Below are 20,335 nucleotides of genomic sequence, written 5' to 3' on the forward strand. Positions count from 1 at the left end.
CTTCCCAGACCCGCTGAAAGAGGCGGTTATTAAACCGCTTCTTAAAAAACCATCTTTAGATCCGGCCAATATGGCCAACTATCGCCCAGTCTCAAATCTTCCATTCTTGGGCAAGGTGATTGAGCGAGTGGTTGCGGAACAACTCCAGGCACGCCTGGAAGAAGCGGACCATTTGGATCCCTTCCAGTCAGGATTCAGGCCTCATCATGGGACTGAAACTGCCTTGGTCGCACTGGTCGATGATCTCCGGCGGGCTAGGGACAAAGGTAAGAGCTGTTTCCTTGTTCTGCTGGATCTCTCAGCGGCTTTTGACACCATCGACCATAACATCCTTCTGGACCGTCTAGAGGACTTGGGAGCTGGGGGCACTGTCATGCAGTGGTTCCGCTCCTTCCTCCTGGGCCGTGTTCAGAAAGTGGTGGTGGGGGATGAGTGTTCAGACCCCTGGGCTCTCACTTGTGGGGTGCCTCAGGGTTCTGTCCTCTCCCCCATGCTTTTTAACATCTATATGCAGCCGCTGGGAGAGATCATCAGGGGGTTTGGGCTGGGTGTCCATCAGTATGCTGATGATACCCAGCTCTACCTCTCTTTTAAATCAGAACCAGTGAAGGCGGTGAAGGTCCTGTGTGAGTGCTTGGAGGCGGTTGGAGGATGGATGGCGGCTAACAGATTGAGATTGAATCCTGACAAGACAGAAGTACTGTTTGTGGGGGACAGGAGGCGGGCGGGTGTGGAGGACTCTCTGGTCCTGAATGGGGTAACTGTGCCCCTGAAAGACCAGGTGCGCAGCCTGGGAGTCATTTTAGACTCACAGCTGTCCATGGAGGCACAGGTCAACTCCGTGTCCAGGGCAGCTGTTTATCAGCTCCATCTGGTACGCAGGCTGAGTCCCTACCTGCCCACTGACTGTCTCTCCAGAGTGGTGCATGCTCTAGTTATCTCTCGCTTGGACTACTGCAATGCGCTCTACGTGGGGCTACCTTTGAAGGTGACCCGGAAACTACAACTAATCCAGAATGCGGCAGCTAGACTGGTGACTGGGAGCGGCCGCCGAGATCACATAACACCGGTCCTAAAAGACCTACATTGGCTCCCAGTACGTTTCCGAGCACAATTCAAAGTGTTGGTGTTGACCTTTAAAGCCCTAAACGGCCTCGGTCCGGTATACCTGAAGGAGCGTCTCCACCCCCATCGTTCTGCCTGGACACTGAGGTCCAGCTCCGAGGGCCTTCTGGCGGTTCCCTCATTACGAGAAGCCAAGTTACAGGGAACCAGGCAGAGGGCCTTCTCGGTAGTGGCACCCACCCTGTGGAATGCCCTCCCACTAGAGGTCAAAGAGAACAATTACCAGACCTTTAGAAGGCATCTCAAGGCAGCCCTGTTTAGGGAAGCTTTTAATGTTTGATGGATTTCTGTATTTTAGAATTTCTGTTTTTTTGGAAGCCGCCCAGAGTGGCTGGGGGAACCCGGCCAGATGGGCGGGGTATAAATAAATTATTATTATTATTATTATTATTATTATTATTATTATTATTATACTGAACCTGACAGCCCAGGCCCAGCAGCAATTGCATGCCGCTCAGGAGGAAGCGCGCGGGGCGCAGGAGGAGCTGAACAAGCTGGTGGACCAGGTGAGGACAAAAGAGGAGACTGAGAAACAGCTAAGGGTGATGGTATTGGACCTGCAGAAAAAGTTGGAAGAGGAGAAAGCCGCTAGAGGTGGGGGGGGGGGCGCCCCAGCCGCAGCTAGTCCAAGTGAGAAGGGGACAGAGCCTAGTCACCAAGTTTAGCGGCGACCCTAGGGAGTACCTAGGATTTGAGACAGAAATAAATTATGCGCTGGAATTGCATGCAGCAGAATTCCCAGATGACGCGCACAGAGTCTCCTTTATCATAGAGCATTTGACTGGGGCCGCCCGAGAATGGGTAAGACCGCTCATCACGCAAAAAAATGATTGCATGAAGAACGCAAAACTATTTTTAGAAGCTTTAAAAATTATGTACGCGAGTGACTCTGAAATGGAAGCCACAAAAGAGGAGCTTCATAACTTAACACAAGGAAAATCGACAGTTAGAGACTACTGGGCGAGATTCACCATGCTGGTGCACAAACTGGGGTGGGATCTGCACAGTGAGCCAGTGAAATCAGCCTTCTACCTGGGTTTGCACTCAGACGTTAAGGATGAGCTGGCGAGAGGTCCTAAACCGCGGACTATGGATGAGTTAAGCAAAGCTGCGCTAGCGGTGGGGGTGAGACAGGAATCCAGATGGAATGACAAACAAACGACGCGCGCAGCAAAACCTTGGTTCCCACGCTCCCAGGACAGACCACATCACCAAACCCCACCCCAGGGCCCACCCCCAGCCCCGCCCAGACCAAGCCCAGAGCCGGAACCGATGGAGATCGGAGGAGCGCGCGCGCGGGCTTTTCAAACCCCAGCACCACAGAAACGCAAGGAGGGGAGGGGAGGAAACTGCTTTTTATGCCACTCCCCCAGTCACCTCGTCAGGAATTGTCCGCATCGCCGGGAATGGCAGGGAAGGGCGGGAACTGTTATGCCCGCCCCCACAGACTCAACGCAACAGCAGGGAAACGAGACAGCCTGGCTGCAGGAGACAAGGGGCAGCAGCCAGGCGCAATCGACGGAAACCAGCCCCCTCCCTCCCTCCCTCCCTCCCACAGAGGGGCAGCGCCAGCGCACACACCCCAGAGCAGGGGTGGTTCTAGAAGTGACTCTGACACTCCCTAATGGGTACCCACTGACTGTTTTAGCGTTAATCGATTCGGGGGCGTCGGCCAATTTTTTTTCAAAAAATTTTGCGGAAGCACACCAGATCCAACTGCTGCAGCTGGACTTTCCCCTGCACGTCTCCACCATTGACGGCAGGGAGTTGCTGGGAGGGGCCATCACCCACCAGACCCCCCCCCATGAGAATGACAGTGGGAAGGCACTCAGAGACACTGGCTTTCAACGTCACCACCATCTCAGACCCCCCCATAGTGCTAGGAATGAGCTGGCTAGCACGCCACGACCCATCCATAAGCTGGCACGAGAGATGCATTACGTTTGGATCGGACTTTTGTCTGGAACATTGCATGCAGCGCCAGCCAGGGGAGGGGCCACCGATAGCCACGGTGGCCACCATGCACGTTAAGGGGGGAGAGGCAATTCCCAAACAGTACTGGGACCTGCAGGAGGTCTTTAGCGAAGCGGAATCCGACCACCTGCCACCCCACAGGTCTTTTGATTGTCAGATAAACCTGATACCCGGGGCAACGCTACCCCCAGCCAAGCTGTACTCCATGTCAGACCGGGAACTGGAGGATCTGAGGGAGTTCATCGACAAGAACCTCAAGCGGGGGTTCATCAGAGAAAGCAAGGCAGCAGGGGGCAGCCCGGTATTCTGGGTGGACAAGAAAGACACGCAACAGCGCCGTCTTGTGGTGGATTTTAGACGCCTGAACTCCATGACAGAACCAGTGGCTTTCCCAATGCCCAGAGTGGACGATCTGTTGAAAGCAGCGCGCAGGGGCAAGATCTTCACAAAGCTCGACCTGAGGGGGGGCGTACAACTTGATCAGGATCCGGGAAGGCGATGAGTGGAAGACCACGATGTTCACGCCTCTGGGCTCTTTTGAATATCTGGTGATGCCCTTTGGTTTGCAAGGGGGGTCAGCATGCTTCCAGGCCTTCATGCACCACGTCCTGGGGTCCCTCCTCGTCAAGAACTGCTTGGTCTTCCTGGATGACATCCTTATTTACTCCAATGACCCAGTGCAGCATGTGAAGGATGTCAGGGAGGTGTTGCAGCGCCTGAAGGAGCACCACCTGTATGTGAAGCTGGAGAAGTGCAAGTTTCACACCAAAGAGGTGGACTTCCTGGGCTACAAGCTGTCAGGCAAGGGGCTAGCGATGGACAAGGACAAGGTGCAGACCATCCTGGACTGGCACAGCCCAAGGACGCGCAAAGATGCCCAACGCCTACTAGGCTTCGCCAACTTCTACAGGAAATTCATCAAGAACTTCTCTCGTGTTACGGCTCCCATCACTGACTGCCTGAGAGGCAAGCAGAAGTTCAGGTGGACACCGGAGGCGCAAGCAGCGTTCGAAAGCCTAAAAAAGGTGTTCGCCTCCGACCAGAACCTGTTCCATGTGGTACAGCACGTGCCACTGCGCATCGAAACAGACGCTTCAGACCGCGCGGTGGGGGCCATTTTACTACATCTGGATGCCAACAGAGAGTGGAGACCCTGTGCCTTTTTCTCCAGAAAACTGACCCAGCCAGAACGCAACTACACGGTGTTTGATAAGGAGCTTCTCGCGATCCATTCTGCGTTCCGGCACTGGAGACACTTCCTGGTGGGCGCCAAGCACCCCATCCAGGTGTGCACGGACCACAAGAACCTGGAGTTCTGGAGAACAGCCAGGGTGCTCAACCAGCGGCAGATACGGTGGGCAGAGTTCTTCTCACACTTCAACTTCTCCATCCACTACATACCGGGGGAGCAGAACGTCAGGGCGGATGCCCTCTCCCGTAAGCCAGAGTACATGGAGGAGGAGTTACCACCGGCACCCCGACATGTGTTTCCCCCGTCGGCATGGTCCTGTGGAGCAGCAGTGGTGAGCGAGGCAGAACTCACAGCACTGACGGCAGCAGATGAGTTTGCCACCCGCATCTTCCAAGACCTGCGAGGGGGGAGGGAGCAGGCACGAGACTTTGAGGAAAGGAGGGGGTTGCTTTTTTACAGGGGAGCCCTGTACCTACCCACCACACAACTCAGAGGTAAGGTCCTCAAGCAGATGCACGACAACCCAACAGCAGAGCACTTTGGAAGGGACAAGACCACCCACTTAGTCATGAGACACTTCTGGTGGCCAGGGGTGCGGGAGGATGTCAGAGACTATGTAAGGGGCTGTGACACCTGCCAGCGAGCAAAGGTAGTCAGGGCAGCACCAGCAGGGTTGCTGGAGCCATTAGCCACACCGCACAGGCCGTGGGAAGTAGTGTCCATGGACTTCATCACAGACCTGCCTTCTTCCAGGGGCAAGACAGCAGTGTTGGTGGTGGTGGACCTCATGTCCAAAATGTGCCACTTTATACCGTGTGCCAGGGCGGTCTCTGCAGAAGAGACGGCCAAACTGTTCGTTGACCACGTATTCAGACTGCATGGGTTACCCTTGAGGGTTATTTCGGACCGAGGCCGCCAATTTGTTTCCAGGTTCTGGAGGCGGCTCATGAACCTCCTGCAGGTGGAGGTCAGCTTGTCGACTGCCCGGCACCCGCAGACCAATGGATAGGCGGAGAGGGTCAACGCCATTTTGCAGCAGTACCTGAGATGCTACGTCAACCAGAGGCAAACGGACTGGGTGGATCGCCTGCCACTGGCAGAATTTGCCTACAACAATGCGGTGCACGTCTCCACAGGGGTGTCGCCATTTAAGGCCAACTACGGGCGCGACCTCAGATCTTTCCCAGAGAGGGAGGAGGGGGAGGAGGAGGAGGAGGGCCCACAGGCAGAGGACTGGGCGGAGGAACTGGAGACGGTGCACCAACAACTCCGGGAGCACTTGGAGAGGGCCAAGGAAGCGTACAAGAAGGGGGCAGACCGCCACAGGCGACCGGGGGAGGTCATCAGGGTGGGGGACAGGGTTTGGTTGTCCTCTGAAGGCCTTCCCACCAGAGGGCGATGCAAGAAATTGGCGCCCAGGAGGCTGGGCCCCTTCACGGTCACGCAACAGGTCAATCCAGTAGCCTTCAGGCTGGCACTGCCGGAGGACATGAGGGTGCACCCAGTGTTTCATAGATCGCTGCTGTCGCCGTACAGAGAAAGTACCAGGTTCAGGGACAGCGATCAGCCTCCAGAGGGAAGGGGGGAAAGGGGAGACACCCAACAACTCAATGAGGCAACTGAGATTTTAGATTCAAGGAGAGGGGTGAGAGGGCTGGAGTACCTCATGGCATGGGAGGACACTCCGCCGTCCCACAATGAGTGGATACCTGCCACGGAAGTACAAGAGCAATTTTTAGTGGAAGAGTTCCATGCCCTTTTCCCCCACAGGCCCAAGCCCTGGCACATGGAAAGGGAGGGAGAGGGGGAGGGGCGGGAGGAAGGGATCGCAGGCAGCAGCTCTCCATGGAGATGGGAAGCGGAATTTGAGGATACGGAAGAAGAGGTGTGGGTTTCACCGAGGTCGACTACGTCAGAGGCAGGAGAGGACTGGCAGCACATTTTTACTCCCACCAGCTCTGACGCCACAGACTTTTTGGGATTCCCGTCTTCTCAGGGGGAGGGGGAAAGATCGCCGGATTGGGGGGAAATTTTTACACCCACAGGCTCTGACACCACGGACTTCTTGGGGTTTCACTCGTCCCCAGCAAGCGGAGAGCCCCTAGGGAGGGGGGGAGAGGAGCCTGGGAGGGGGGTGGATGTGAGGGACAAGGGATAAAGGGAAGTCCCTCCCATCTTAAGTTCTAGCCCATCCCCAAGCGCTGGAGAGAGTAGGGAGAGCTCTGCCTCCAGCGGAGAGTCAGGAAGTGGGGTCCGAGGCTCAGGCAAGGTTGCGGAGCCCATGCCCCAGGTGGGACAGGAAGTTGGGCGCACGGGGGGAAGGCCAATCCCCCCAACTCCCGAATTGCGACGCAAACGTAGGGGGAAGAGGTTGGGTCTCCCAAAGCTTCTGTGCTGGAAGAAAACGCGCCAATCGCCATTCGGAGGTTCTGACACCTCACCTTAAGGATGTATATTAACCGCTCTGAACACTGTAAATAATCAGCACTTAATAAAAGCCTAAAAAGACCATGCTGGAGTCGTTACTCTAGAGTAGCCACATCAGGCCCTCTGACATCCCCAATGAATGTTGATGGAGGTTATGCTAGTAATCAAGCTCTGCTTTGAAACTGTTCCCAAAGCCAGAATCTGTCCAAGTTAGTACAAAATCAAAGCACTGGAAGGTCACCATTTAAAATACATTTTGGGTTATTTGGCTGGAAAAAAAATTCACACTCAATCATTCAGGTGTCAGGAAAACAACGAAATGACAACAATACACGGAGATCCCACAACACAACAATAAAAACTGCAGTTAAACAAGCACAAGAAGGATGGGCCTACAAGTTTAGGTAATCACCAAAATTAACGAGAACAGACGAAGGGAAGGAATAATTCCTACCAGTATTATATGCATGGGCAGTATTATACATGTCTGTGTCATCATCTATAAAAAGAAAGATAAATGTTATAGTGGTGCAACACTGGTCTGTTTAGAACAGCAAGGCAGCTCTACCATCCCAAATACTGTAAAACAAACAAACAAATTGTAGCCAGCTTTATACTTCAGGAATCTCTCATATGCTACCAATCCTGGATCGCATATAGCTGTTCTGTCACTTGAGATGCAAATACAGCAATATGCTCTATCACTGAGCTATTACCCTTCCAGTTAGGTATGGAATATTTAGCTGATTCGTTAGTTAATCTACAACAAATATTTAATCAACTTAAATATGGCCCTGATTAATTGGCAGTGTGGGTTTTATGTTAATTATTTTGAAAACAGGAATTTACAAATGCAACAGGTGGCAGCATCACCTTTCACATACATCCGGAAAGGCTTTTTAAAAGATGGTGCCATTGTAATGTATATGTAGATTAAGAGGACAATCCTGACCTCCTGGTATTGTCTGTTTGCAGAGGGGGTGTAATTAGGAAAAGGCCTAGGTATCTGTCCTTTGCTAGTGGAGATGGATAGACTGAGATTGTGGAGGTTCCCTACTGTACCCTTAGAAAGCTTGGTGGATAGAAAACTACCCCCGTTTGGTGTTCTTGCTTGTGATAGCAAACTTATGCCCCCCAAGTGTGGAGCATTATGAGAATGGAACAAAATCAACTATGGATCTACTGGATCCAAAGATGTTTTGTTTCCCTGTGAGGGACTGAATTTAGAATCTATGCTAACCTGGAGCAGATGAAGCTAATTTCTCCAGTGCTTTTGGTGATGGTGGAGAGGGCGTGGATACAAAATATAGTGACCCACTGCACTGAAAAGCCCAGCAAAAGTACTCCCCTCAGCTTCCATTTTGGCTGCCACGTCCATCATTTAGCTCCCTCTCCCCTTTGCTCCTGCAGGATTGCTTGGTTAATGAATAAATTAACTGTTATTTGATCAATTCCCTGCTTAGCCATGAAACTCTCTTCATACCCTGGACCAGTCACTGTCTTTTATTCTTGGATTAAATGTTATTCTCAGTACTTATTACGCAAAGCGACTCCTTTTACAATAACTAAACCATAGGTTGTGGATAAGAGGAGAACCAAATGACCCCATACCTAGGCTAGGATCATTTGGTCATTAACTTTGTTGAATTTATAAAAGAAAGGGGGGAAAGGAAGAGATCATTATTTGATTTGTTGCCTTTGCAGGATTACAGCAATGAAAATCTTCCCAAGCTAATTCTAAGGGATGAACACAAAACCCTGAGCTACTTCGTTTCCCTAACACACTCATTGTAACCTCTCTTGTTTTTCTGTACTTCTTAAAAATGTTAATTTCTGTTAGAGAATTCCTTATGTTTCCCCCCACAGAAAAATGCATCAGCTGTATTGAATATACTTATTTGGCTTGAAGTGCCCACTGGACCTTGATATTTTATTATTGAATGACCACTGGCATATATTATTATCTGACAGCAAAACGGCAAGATGTATGAAAATACACCAAGGAGAGGAAGTTGCACATACCAGGCTTGTGAACCATGTGTATTTGCTTGAACATCGTCTTATACCAATCCTTCGGCCTGTCAACTGTCTAAAAATGACAAAGTTTAAACAATTAGCAAGAAAACAACAACAAAGCTTAAATTGGTTACACAATAGGTTGAATTAATCTACAATGGAGGTAACTAGGAGGGTCGTTTACCCCTTTGATGGGTCCTCATACTTAGCTGATGGGTGTATTAATAATACAATAATAAGTGATTTTTAAAATCATTTTATATGCAGAAAGAACCTCAAAAGCAAGGAACAAACAATAATAAAATCTCAATATGTAAACCTATTAAATCATCATTAAACGACTCCACAGTTGATAATGACCAGGTGGAGATTATCCTTCTCTGCATGCCTACTGGAATAAAAACCTCTCCAATAGGCACCAAAATCTCAAAAGTACTTGTCTGTTAGCTGCCTGGAGGGAGTTCCATACTAAAAGTCCAGGCCCATGACACCACCATACTGAGACATGCTTCTCCTGGTGACTGCAATGACCGCACCAGCATATTGGGAGCAAGGCCATCTCTCAGGTTGTGTTTGCTTTATGGGTCATAGATGATATAGCTCTGTCTTTTGCAGTATTATTTAATGTCTCCTTCATTAGGAATGCTTGGATATGATTGATATCTCAGTACTTCAAGGCACTGGATTGGATAAGCTTCAGAACTGATCGAAAGAAATAATTGTGTGGAAAATAATGGACTAGATAACTAGGGATGGAATGTGCATTTGAAGCTGGGTTGCTTGAATATTCAAATGACTGGGAGCATAACATAGCCAACCTTGAGCTAAGTCCGGGATAACCTCTAAACTGTGCTCCTGGTTGTGTAGGGGTGGGGGTGGGGAGTACAGTCCTATCCAGCATTAGCCATATAGCTCTAGCCAGATCAGCAGATTTACAAGACTTGCAGGACATTTATCTTCAACTCATTTGCCTTCATTCATCTCCAAACTGACTCCAAACCTCTGTTCAGGATTTCTACAGACTCCCTACAATGAGAGGTCATCAGCATACCAATGACATTTTAACTCTAACCTCCATATGATTTCTCCCCAGGGCTTCATGCCAATGTGGGACCGAATGGAATCCTGTAGCATCTCGCAGGCCAAAGGCCATAGAGTGAAGTCCCCCAATACTGCTTTTTGTGCTCCTCCCTTTGGAAAGGACTGGCACTACCATAGCACTGCATCCTCGGGTCTCACTCTGGCCAGATGACCAATGATGACTGCCAAGAGGTTCAGGAGGACTAGCAGAGTTACATTTCCCCTTTGTCAGAAGTGTAAACAAGGTTGGAAAGGATCTACATATCCATGTTTTAGGTTCTGAATAGTAAACTACTCCATGGGTTGTTGAGAAAGCAACTCGGCTCACTCCTGCTTTACCCAAGGAAAGGTTTCTTGTCTTGGGAGAATGGGGAGCAGTAATGGCCAAACCAAGCCTTACCAAGTGTTCCAACTGGAAAACCAGTAAGTTCCTCAAGTGCTTTTAGTATCAGCTGGGGGGGGGGGGAATAACACATCTTTATAGATAACCATCTTTGTGAAGCATTAGTCCTTTCCTTTGTTTTCAGCAAGAAGGGCTAAAAATAATATGAATGATCTAGCATAACAGGTCTTTGTAGGTGCTATCTCATGTGATTACATAGAGAGGGGTAAGGGGAAGCGCAGGACTGGGCTGGCTGCTCCTACCTCAACATATATCAAGTTAAAATGGGTACTTATGTGATTATCAACTCGGTGCTATTGGGGGCCCTGATCGTTTGGGGATGCATCAGCTGTGAACATGCATGTGCTGAAGGAAGGGCCAGTGGGGTGCTCCAATGTTGGGAGGTATGGTCAACAGGCATAGTCCCGCTATCCCTCTACACACAGACTAAGCACATGGAGGAAAAGCCACCTTTTATTGGGGCTAAATAAAGGAGGGATGGTGGGAATGCACTACATCATTACTACAAAGGCAAGTAATTAAATTAGGCGTTAACATTATCCACCAACGCATGCAGTTTCAGTTGCACTGAAAATTATTCAATTGCTGGACATATTCCTTTGATGTAATAGAATTAAGCACCACAATTATAAAATCAGACTGCAGCAACAATGTAAAAAAAGGAAGAGATGCAAGTATTCTTTGAGAGGCTTGAAGAAATAAATGCTGTGGAGTGATGATCAATCAGGAAATGCACAGCTGAGACATTTATTCTTCTCAGTGGAGAGTCTCCTCTTTGCCCTACATTCTGTTTAGCCTTTGTAACAATCCATAATCAAGCAATGCTTTGTGCGAACAGGCTTCTAATTTTCGCTGGGCAAAAGCCCACTTAAAAAAACAGAAAAGCTAGCTACAGTATTCCAACACTGCTTAAGTCAAACAAATCCGGATGGACCGGATTTAGTTATTCACACATAAATGAAAGGCCTCTTTGTCGTACAAATAATCAGAAGGTTGACCGTGAAGCAATTATAATGGATTGTTGGTTAAAAGTAAAACACACACAATCCAGTAGCTACACAAAACTTTTTGCAGCTCGATTCTTTTCTAGATAAGATCCTTTGTAGTGGTAGTCAAGTCCATTGACAGCAAGCATCTTTTTTTCTCTTTGTAGCACAGCCAATATACTCACCATTTACTCTTTTTTTAAAAAATAGCATTATAATTGGATACAGTGTAGGGTATTTTAAAATTTCTTACTACCAAATCCTGGGAATCTTAATGCTAGGCAGACAACTAAGCTGTGCATGGATGTAAGCTTATTTTGTTCCACTGAAGACAATATGGAAGAAAATAATCTTAAACCCATCAGCTTAAAAGGTAGGGAAACGGGTAATGCTTAGAACCAATGTTGAAGCTGGACGCAATAGTGGATTCTAGTTTGCCATTGGTATATGTGCATGCATGGCAATACTGCACATCTTTTCATAGCACTTAGCATCGCATTGTGTTTCTCCCCATCTTAGCACCATTTTACTGGCTGCTGCAGAGGTGGGGTGTTTCTTATCACTTTCCAGAATTCCTTCACTGTCAATGCATCAAAGGGACATGTTGGTAACTTTGACGAACTTCAAATATTATTGTTTTTCTGTGGAAGTTTCCATGGGAGAAATTGAAGGAAGACCTGTGTGGGATGAGGGCATTAACCTCTCTATTTTGATAAGGTTTGAATGAGCCCTTATACCTGGGGTGCTAGCTGACCTGAGTTCTGCAGACCTACAAGCAAGTGTTTAACAACCACCTTTTGCACAAACGCTCTTACCAAGCACTGGCAAAAGTTAGTTTATTTTGGAAAGAGAAATTGGGTTGCTCATAAATTGGGTGACAACATTTAAATATTCAATGGGTCATTGGGGGGAAATCAACAAGAAATGACATCAATTATGTTACAGTAGCAATCTTATACTTTTTATGTCCACTATGTTCAACTGACAGTAAACCTTTTCTATTCCTGAAAATCCATCATCTGCCTGTACAAGTAGCATGGATGAAGCAAAATAAGACCTATTTACAAGCAAAACAGCTAATCTCAAAGTCTGTCACCTACAGACACAACTTTAAGGGAACATACAGTGCAAGCTGGCTACAAAAGTGCCCATTTGGGGGAACAAGTGGATGAGAAACTCAGGCTGCATTTCTGGTGCACAAGGATGCTTTCTGCATGGTCATTCATGGCAACCTAAAGGATCACAACTTCTAAGAATACAGAGTAGTGCCAGTAAAAAAATTAAACAGTGCACACCAAAAGCCAGTTGCAAAACCACCTTAAACAGTGATGCATGCAAGCTGCAAAGATAACAAATTTGTACACTTATTCCTCCCTGTAATGCATAATCCTATGTTCTTGATAAAATGTCAGACAACACAATTCTATTTTGACCTGAAGTCATGTATCCCCCTATTATCTGCACATCATATCCTAATATTTCACATTTGGTATTCTACATATACTTTTCAAAGACCTCTACATACAAAAGCTGCTTCTAAATTAGAAATGATTGAACTTGCATAAATTTTTGGTTCACATTATTATAGTACATGACAGCTAACCGAATGCTGCAAAGTTTGCTTGTCTATCTTGCTCAATAAGCAGAAAACCATCATGTATTACATTAAAATAATTGAGTAACTGTAACTATACTTGGAATACATTTTAATGTTCACAAGCAGAATCTTTGGCCAAAAACTAAAGAAATGACACAATACACATTCTCATATATGATATGGAATTTTTTTAAAGAGATGAAATTTAAAATTTACATAGCCAAAATATTGGAGTCTTTCTAAGATGACTCAATATCTGAAACTGGGTGTATAACATAAATGTAGATATATTTATCTTAGTTTTCAATTTACTTAGTACTCCAGCTCTTTGGAGTATTGTACAATGACTAACAGTTAACACAGAGAATAAAAATGACAATGGTGTAATGCACTATAGGGCACCTATAGTTGTCTAAGCTGTGCCTTGTAGATCTACCTAGAAGAACTAGTTACTCAAGGTTGAAAATTTGGTTTTCTATGTCTAAGCTGGTAGTGAGCTTAATTGCTGTAAGCTCTTGGAAAGTGACCAGGGTTCTTAAATGGGCAGGCATTACATGCTGCAAAAATATGCATTTCCAAACTCTTGGCTGAATGATATCTTTGTTCAAAAAGTGGCCCAGTATACAGTAGACATGTTTATTGTACTGCTGAAACCTCCCTTTACTGCAGCTGAGCTTTGCTTTATGAAGAAGCTAGATTTCTCACTTCACACTTTACTATAGAGACAAGCAAGCTTGCAATATTTATGCTCCTACAAATGGACAGAATGAAATCTAAGGAAAAGCTTAATATCTTTAATATCTGAATAGACACTGTCCTTTCAATAAAGAACAAATTCCACATTCTGGTTTTCCTAAGGATAGCTTTTATACAATGTTTTTGTTGTTGGCATTTTGCGTCTGAAGTGTGCACAAGTGCATCTTCTGCAGCTGCCACCTTTAAAATATACGGAAGGAAGCCCCATCTCCAGTTTATAGGTTTCCCTTGGCCAAGATGCCTTCCGTGGTGCCACCATGGGAGCCAGTTCCTAGGGGCTGAGGTCCCTTTGGGGCCCCCTAAAATATTTGCCCCTCTCCAAAGTTGATGGACCATTCAAATGGTGTGTGTGTGCCATGACTTGTGATCAATTACGCAGAGTGGGGCCTACCTGCCCCCCCCCATATTATATTCACGTTGGTACTCCTGGATGCCACTGAGTAGGAATTGCTTCCTTGCTACAATCTCACTGCCCAACAGCTCGGCTTCTTGCTCTATATGCCAATCTGTACTCAGCTTAGAATGAATGAACACTGAATACACTGCCAATGCAAAATTAAAAGGCAGAATAAAAAATTGGGAAAGTCATTTCCCCCCATCAGTGATGCCATGGACACTCTCCAGTAGGAATCCGAGGCTGTTGCAAAACAATTTTACAAATGGCAATCTTAATGTCAGTAAAGGAACAGCTTGATGGAGAATTGTGTTCAAAGCAATCTTCAGCTGTGGCACACAATCCGCTGGGAAGATCTCTGCATCCCTTCCAACATATTGTGTGCGTGTGTGTGTTCCTGTTGTAAATCATTTTTTTAAAAAGGAATGTCTGTACAGAATCTGAAACTAGTTAATGGATTGCAACCAAATTATTTCTAGTGGGCAATGCATTTGATCCTCAAATTGTTAAGTGTCTGCTACTTAAATGTTATCTTATCTACAATACTTTTTTATAGTAAGCACATACAGCTGCTGGGAGGGATCATTAGAGAATATGGAGTGCAGTGTCAACAATATGATGAGCACTCTCAGCTTTATTTTTCTTTCAAACTGGATGTGGGAGCTGAAGTTAGGTGCTTGTGCAAATGTTACGGGCTGGATGAAGGAGAACTGCAGATGAATCCAGATAAGACAGAAGTGATTATATCCACTTGAACAGCTAGAAAACTGATCCACCATTGTCACTTATGGGTGGCTTTCAATGCTACTTTTTAAAGGCACATCTGACATCTGTGCACATTGGTATTCTATGATTCATTCAGACACATTGCTGGAATGTTAACAAGCATACCAATTTCCCAGCAAAGGTGCAAGCTCAGCAAACCACTTGAAAAGGAGAAAGTATATCAACTAGACAACTGGTGCCTGATTTAGGGCATATTTACACTGAATAAAAGAGCCAAATTGATTAGCAAAATTTCCTTTAAAAATCAAATCTCCTAATTTCCATTCTAAATTCTAATTGATAAGCAGAATATGAAATTTAAGTTAATCACAATAACTAATATGCTCTGCTGGCTTCAATGAAATTGAGACAGTGACTGACAGTGTGATCTTGTGCACAGTTACAAAGAAGTAAGCTTAAATTGAGATCAGCAGTACTTACTCCTTGGTAAGTGTACCTAGAATTGCAGACTAACTGTAGCTGGATTGGTAACTCAGGCAGAAATGTGGTGTACACTTGATTATTTACCATCCCTCCTAAAAAGATGTGCATGGTAATGCACACTTTTCTCTGTACTAAATTACAGAACGCAGCAGCAGCAACAGTAGTAAGCCCTGTTGAACTCAGCAAGATGTATGAACAAGTACAGTGTTATATGATCCAATACAATTGCATCTGAAACACTTGTACTGTTTTGCATGGATCTTAAGATGAATATGCAATCAGTAAAAATTAAAAAGTAACTCTAAACAGTCTGATGCTGCAGAGCATTAAGCACTCCACCTTATCTAGTTTGTGTTTCTGTGGTCACTTAACACATACCTCTTTGTTTATATGACATTCTGAGCAAACTGTGTAGCTGCTATTCTATACATGCCTAATTGGGAGTAGGTCCTATTGAGGTCAGTAGGACTTACTTCTGAATGAGCATGCCTAGGATGGCATTGTGCATGTCTTAAATCACATCAGCTTATAACATTTTATGCAATAATAGTTCTACAAGCTAAAAGCATGTTTTTATATAGAAACAGCTATCCAAAAATGAGAGGAATTTCATAGCCAATCTTAAAGAGATCAAGAGAATCTGGAGGCTTAAATATATAGCTGGCAATGGGCCAGGCCCATTAAGTACAGTTGGGAGGATTTTAATTCATGCTCTTATATAACTAATAGCCACCCTATTTGATTAGTCTGTGATTCTTTTAAAAAGACACACACAGAGGGATCTGCCTCTATTAAATGGGATGGAAATCTCTTCAGAATTGTTAAAGTATGAGTTAGTCATTATATAAAAAAAGACTTTACATGACTTAGCTAGATCACAACCATAGTAAAAGGAAGCAAGAACTGACTGATCTTCTCCCCCCTCCCTTATTCTTTTTAAAAGCCACAGTCTTACCGCTTGGTCAGAGCAAAATCTTTCCTTATCGCTTTTTCTCCATCAATTCCACTTCTCTCTCTCACCCACCACCCCATTCCCCTCTCCACTGAATCTGTCCCTGGCAACTCCACATCCCTGTATGTTGGTCTTGGCCGGCAAAGTATACCCACAGCTGCTATATCCTTGCACCTCCCAAAGAGTTCACCTGCAAGGGTTCTGCTGCCTTCATCCTGGCTCCTAGTCGTTTCATTCAGCCAGTGCAGCAGCAGCAGCAGCAGCAGCAGCAGCAAGAACTCCTTCGGACCGGCAAACAGTTCCTTCCCTACAAGAGCTGCAGCTGCTACTGCTGCCGCCTGGACCGGCCAGAAGGGGATGCCGGGGCAGCAGCGTGGAAAGAATGCTTCAGCATAGCTAAAAACAAAACACTTCAGTGTGGCATCCCGAATGCACTCAAGCACTAACTAGTGGCAAGCTGTCAAAGCTGACCCAAGAGCTTTTTCCACCCGCTCAGCAAAGGAGAGCTAGTTCTGCACTGGGCTTCCTGGTGCTAAGGGTTGGTTAAATGATTGGTGTGTGTGTGTGTGTGTGTGTGTGTGTGTGTGTGTACATTAATTCATCTTATAACTGTTAACTCATGAATACAAGGAAGGATTAGGCATGCAAGGACATCTTGATAAAAGTTACAAAATGCACCAAACTTTAGGAAACTTTTCAAAGGCAAAATAAACAAAAGGAGGAAAGGTGGAGCAAAGGAAAGCAAAACAAAACACAGAGAAAGCGGCAGATCTTCTGACAACTTTACAATGAAAAGTAAAAAAAAAAGTCAAGGCTCTCCAATTATACACCGACAGCCTCCCCCTTTCCCCACTACTCACAGAATTATAATCCTGAGTCCCCTGATTATTCACATTCTATTCCACATTATATAAGCCTAGAAGAATTTGAAAACGCCATTACCAACAATCAATTCATTGTACGACGTGTGCATGCACACACATACAGCCACACTCACTCAACATTTCCTACCGTTCTAATTGCAGTAGGGATTCCTGATTCATCGACTGGGCCAATCCCTGCATAATGTGGTGCATTAATGACTGTGACTTTCTTCTCTTCTTCCGAAGTTCTGCAGATTGGTATTGTGCTGGTGGTACTGCTGCCACCAACAGAATGAGCATGCTGTGAGTATGTCTCTGCGGATTCTACAAAGATAATGTTAACACAGTGCTGTATAACCATTTAGTTAACATGCTTCACCTGCGTTATCAGAGTAGGCAGTTTCAATATGGCAAACTGACACAGGATTAGCAAGATGTTTCACGATATTAGATATTGGATGAATTGGGGACTCAAACTCCGTAGCACACCACACGCTCTGTTTCTTTCTAGAAGGTTCCAGCTGTGTAGTGCCTAGTTATTTTTTTAGAATCTTTAGAAACAAATTACTTTTTGACCCACCTCATTCCACCCTTTCCATTTCCCTGCTATTTTATAAGGGGCAAACATTTTTTCTGCTATATTTTGAGTTCGATTATTGGGAACTTATTGTTCAGATGATAACAGGAGGCAGCACCTATATCTTTGCAGTGTCCCTCACATGCCCCCATAAAATCCCCTAGGATGACAATGATTCCGGGTAATTTAGGGGTTAAGAAAATGGTGGCTGGGTCACTGGTGCCAACTCCAGGGGGCCCTGGGTGCCTGAACAGCTGCAAACCTTTCACTGTGGGTGCCTGGCAAGCGGCACTGACTGAGCCAGGGTCTCGCCCTCCATTGCGTGGACATGCACACATGCTCTGCCACAGCTGCGGAAGCACAGAAGCAGCACCAGAATGCCTCTGTGGCACACAGAGCAATGTGACAGCTTCATGTTGCGGCACACAGTGCTATGCACCCACGGTCTGGGACCCAAGTCGGCACCTCTGCTGACAGCAAAGCTATGATGATTCTGCTGCTGCTGCCAGCAATATAAAAGCGACACATACACACACACCCCTGCCACCATAGCTTAAGAAAATGTTTTTTCTGTTGCGCACATTATCCCCTGCACATTATCCCCTGCAAAAATCAGATAAATATCCTCCAGATTCATGGCTTACAAAAGGGAGCAGTGTCATTCAGAGGGACATTTCAATGCAGCCCTAGTATTATTCAGTGTACACCATTTAAATTTTTAAATAAATGTATGATATTTGTTTATGTGGGAACTCACCCATTGTTCTGCTCTGCTGCAGGAGAACCAAGCTTGAATTGAGTGAGACTGGTGGGGAATATCCTGAAGGGGAAAAAGGCCTTTGAAAGTGGCTCATGGGACTTGTTGCTGAACTAGAGTTCCCATTCACTGTTATCTGAGCCTAAGAGGTAGAAAAGAAACAAAGCAAAAATCACATGCTAGTAAACTATTAGTAGAACTGTCCAAATCCTACCACCCATGTACAAAAGGTGAAGAACAAATTGCTATCCTTATAGCAAAGCCAGCTGTCAGATTCTATAACAGCCTGTGTTCAGGATTATGTCCCCTATGCAACCCTGTTCCATTCCCCCTACAAAAAACAGCATGCTGGAATTATGGGAAGGCATCAAGAAAGTCCTAGGTCAAAGCAGTACAAAATGAAAGAGACAGTAAAACTTGCACTTCCAATTTTCTCTTGAAAGCAATTTTCTCTTCCATTTCCAAGTGCTTAAATCTTATTGCCATACACTTGAAGACAAAGAAGAAAGATGCCAGCAAGAAGAGCTGAAATCTCCTTCAAATATTTGTGGCCAGAATCTGGATGCAAACTAGATGTGATGGTCATGTTCAACCCACAGCATGTTCTAAAAATATAATACATGGCTAAAGTTATCCAATTGTTATGTGGTTAACATCCTAGGCAATGAATTCTGTCACACATCTTGCCTTTTTTGGGGGGTGGGGAGAATAAGTTACTGCCAATATTTAGGCATGCTTTGATTTATTAAGATCACACAGCTGCTGTTTTTTCAAACCACTTAACATGCTGCTTTATAAAATCAGAATAATGAGTAGCACTGAACAGCTTTTTTCAGTGCAGGTCTACTCAGAAATCAACCCCATTGACTTCAATGGGGTTTGGCTCATTTGTAAGTGTGTGTGGGATTGCAGCCTTAGAAACCAATGGCTATAGATGAAGAAACCTTACTTTGTGTGATACACCAACTTGCTTTTACTTAGCACTTCTGGTTGACTTGTAACCTTACATGTAGCAAGGAGGTCACATGCCATGCCCGAAGTCATGCAAACTTTCTAACCTTGTAACCATTTACTTGGATTAAAATCCCACTGAGTTCAAGCATTCTGGTTAAGTATACCAAAGATTCCATTTACATTTGTCACGTTAACCCTTATGCCATGATACTGGATTAAAAAGGCTTTACATTCAGAAAAGTCTTTTAGAATTGACTGTTGTATTATCTTTTAATACCATGACCTATAAAATATTAGGCATATTCCAGCTTGTTTTAAGAGTGTGACCTGTATCTATAGGATGCTTCATTTGAGATGAACTAAGCAAGTTGCTGATTTTAACTCATGTATGTATATATCACATGTATTAGACTTTTGAGTTACAGTATACATAAGGACATGTGTATTTAAACAGCTGAAGGGAAGTGACTTAAGAATAAAGAAATGCATTCCTGGAAAAGAAAAGAAACAATACATTTTGTAGCAAGTGAATGTCAGAATATCCATAGTTTTATTCCTGTAAGACAAGAATGCTTAAGAGGGGAAATGTTAGTTGGAGAAAATGCAAAAATCAGAAGCAAACTCATGCAGTCAGTGATCACTGCTAATGGAAGATAATGTTGGGTTAAGTGCTGTACTAATCAAACACCCAAAATCCATGTTTGAGGCATACATCATACATCATAGTGGTTGCTCAGTAGTTTCTGACAGTTTTGTAGCTTGTACTAACATTCCGTTTGAGCATTCTATCTGCATGTGCATTTATCTAACATCTTAAGATAGTTCTGCCTATATTCCGTATGTCACTTCCTTTTTAGCACAGTGAGACTGAAGAATAACCATTACAAGATTTGTTCAGGGTTTAATTTGAGCAAGAGTTTTCCAGAGCAAATCCCCACAGAGTCTGTTGCACTGCCAATGCTTCGCACTGGAACATAAGGAACAGTGATAAATGAGACAGCATCTCCAAGAATGTGCAAAGTACTTTCCCCTTGCTACTATGAGCTGCTTTGACTGTGGCACTGTTCCAACAT

At 45.3% G+C, this 20,335-nt stretch overlaps 1 protein-coding gene across 14 annotated transcripts in view; it reads right to left on the bottom strand.

Moving 5' to 3' along the window:
- Window positions 1-20,335, bottom strand: part of SORBS2 (sorbin and SH3 domain containing 2) — a 97,601-nt gene that overhangs the window by 53,805 nt on the left and 23,461 nt on the right. For 11 of the 14 annotated variants that reach the window (XM_060278764.1, XM_060278767.1, XM_060278763.1 and 8 more), the window contains 4 exons: window positions 18,309-18,450; window positions 17,123-17,298; window positions 8,741-8,807; window positions 7,173-7,217 (listed from right to left, as the gene is read on the bottom strand). In XM_060278764.1, the coding sequence (XP_060134747.1) occupies window positions 7,173-7,217; window positions 8,741-8,807; window positions 17,123-17,298; window positions 18,309-18,450 (430 nt within the window). The remainder of the gene's footprint in view (window positions 1-7,172; window positions 7,218-8,740; window positions 8,808-17,122; window positions 17,299-18,308; window positions 18,451-20,335) is intronic. The other 3 variants (XM_060278762.1, XM_060278765.1, XM_060278766.1) reach the window with 1 other exon arrangement.

The sequence above is a fragment of the Zootoca vivipara genome, chromosome 9 (assembly GCF_963506605.1).
Source record: "Zootoca vivipara chromosome 9, rZooViv1.1, whole genome shotgun sequence".
Classification (NCBI taxonomy): domain Eukaryota; kingdom Metazoa; phylum Chordata; class Lepidosauria; order Squamata; family Lacertidae; genus Zootoca; species Zootoca vivipara.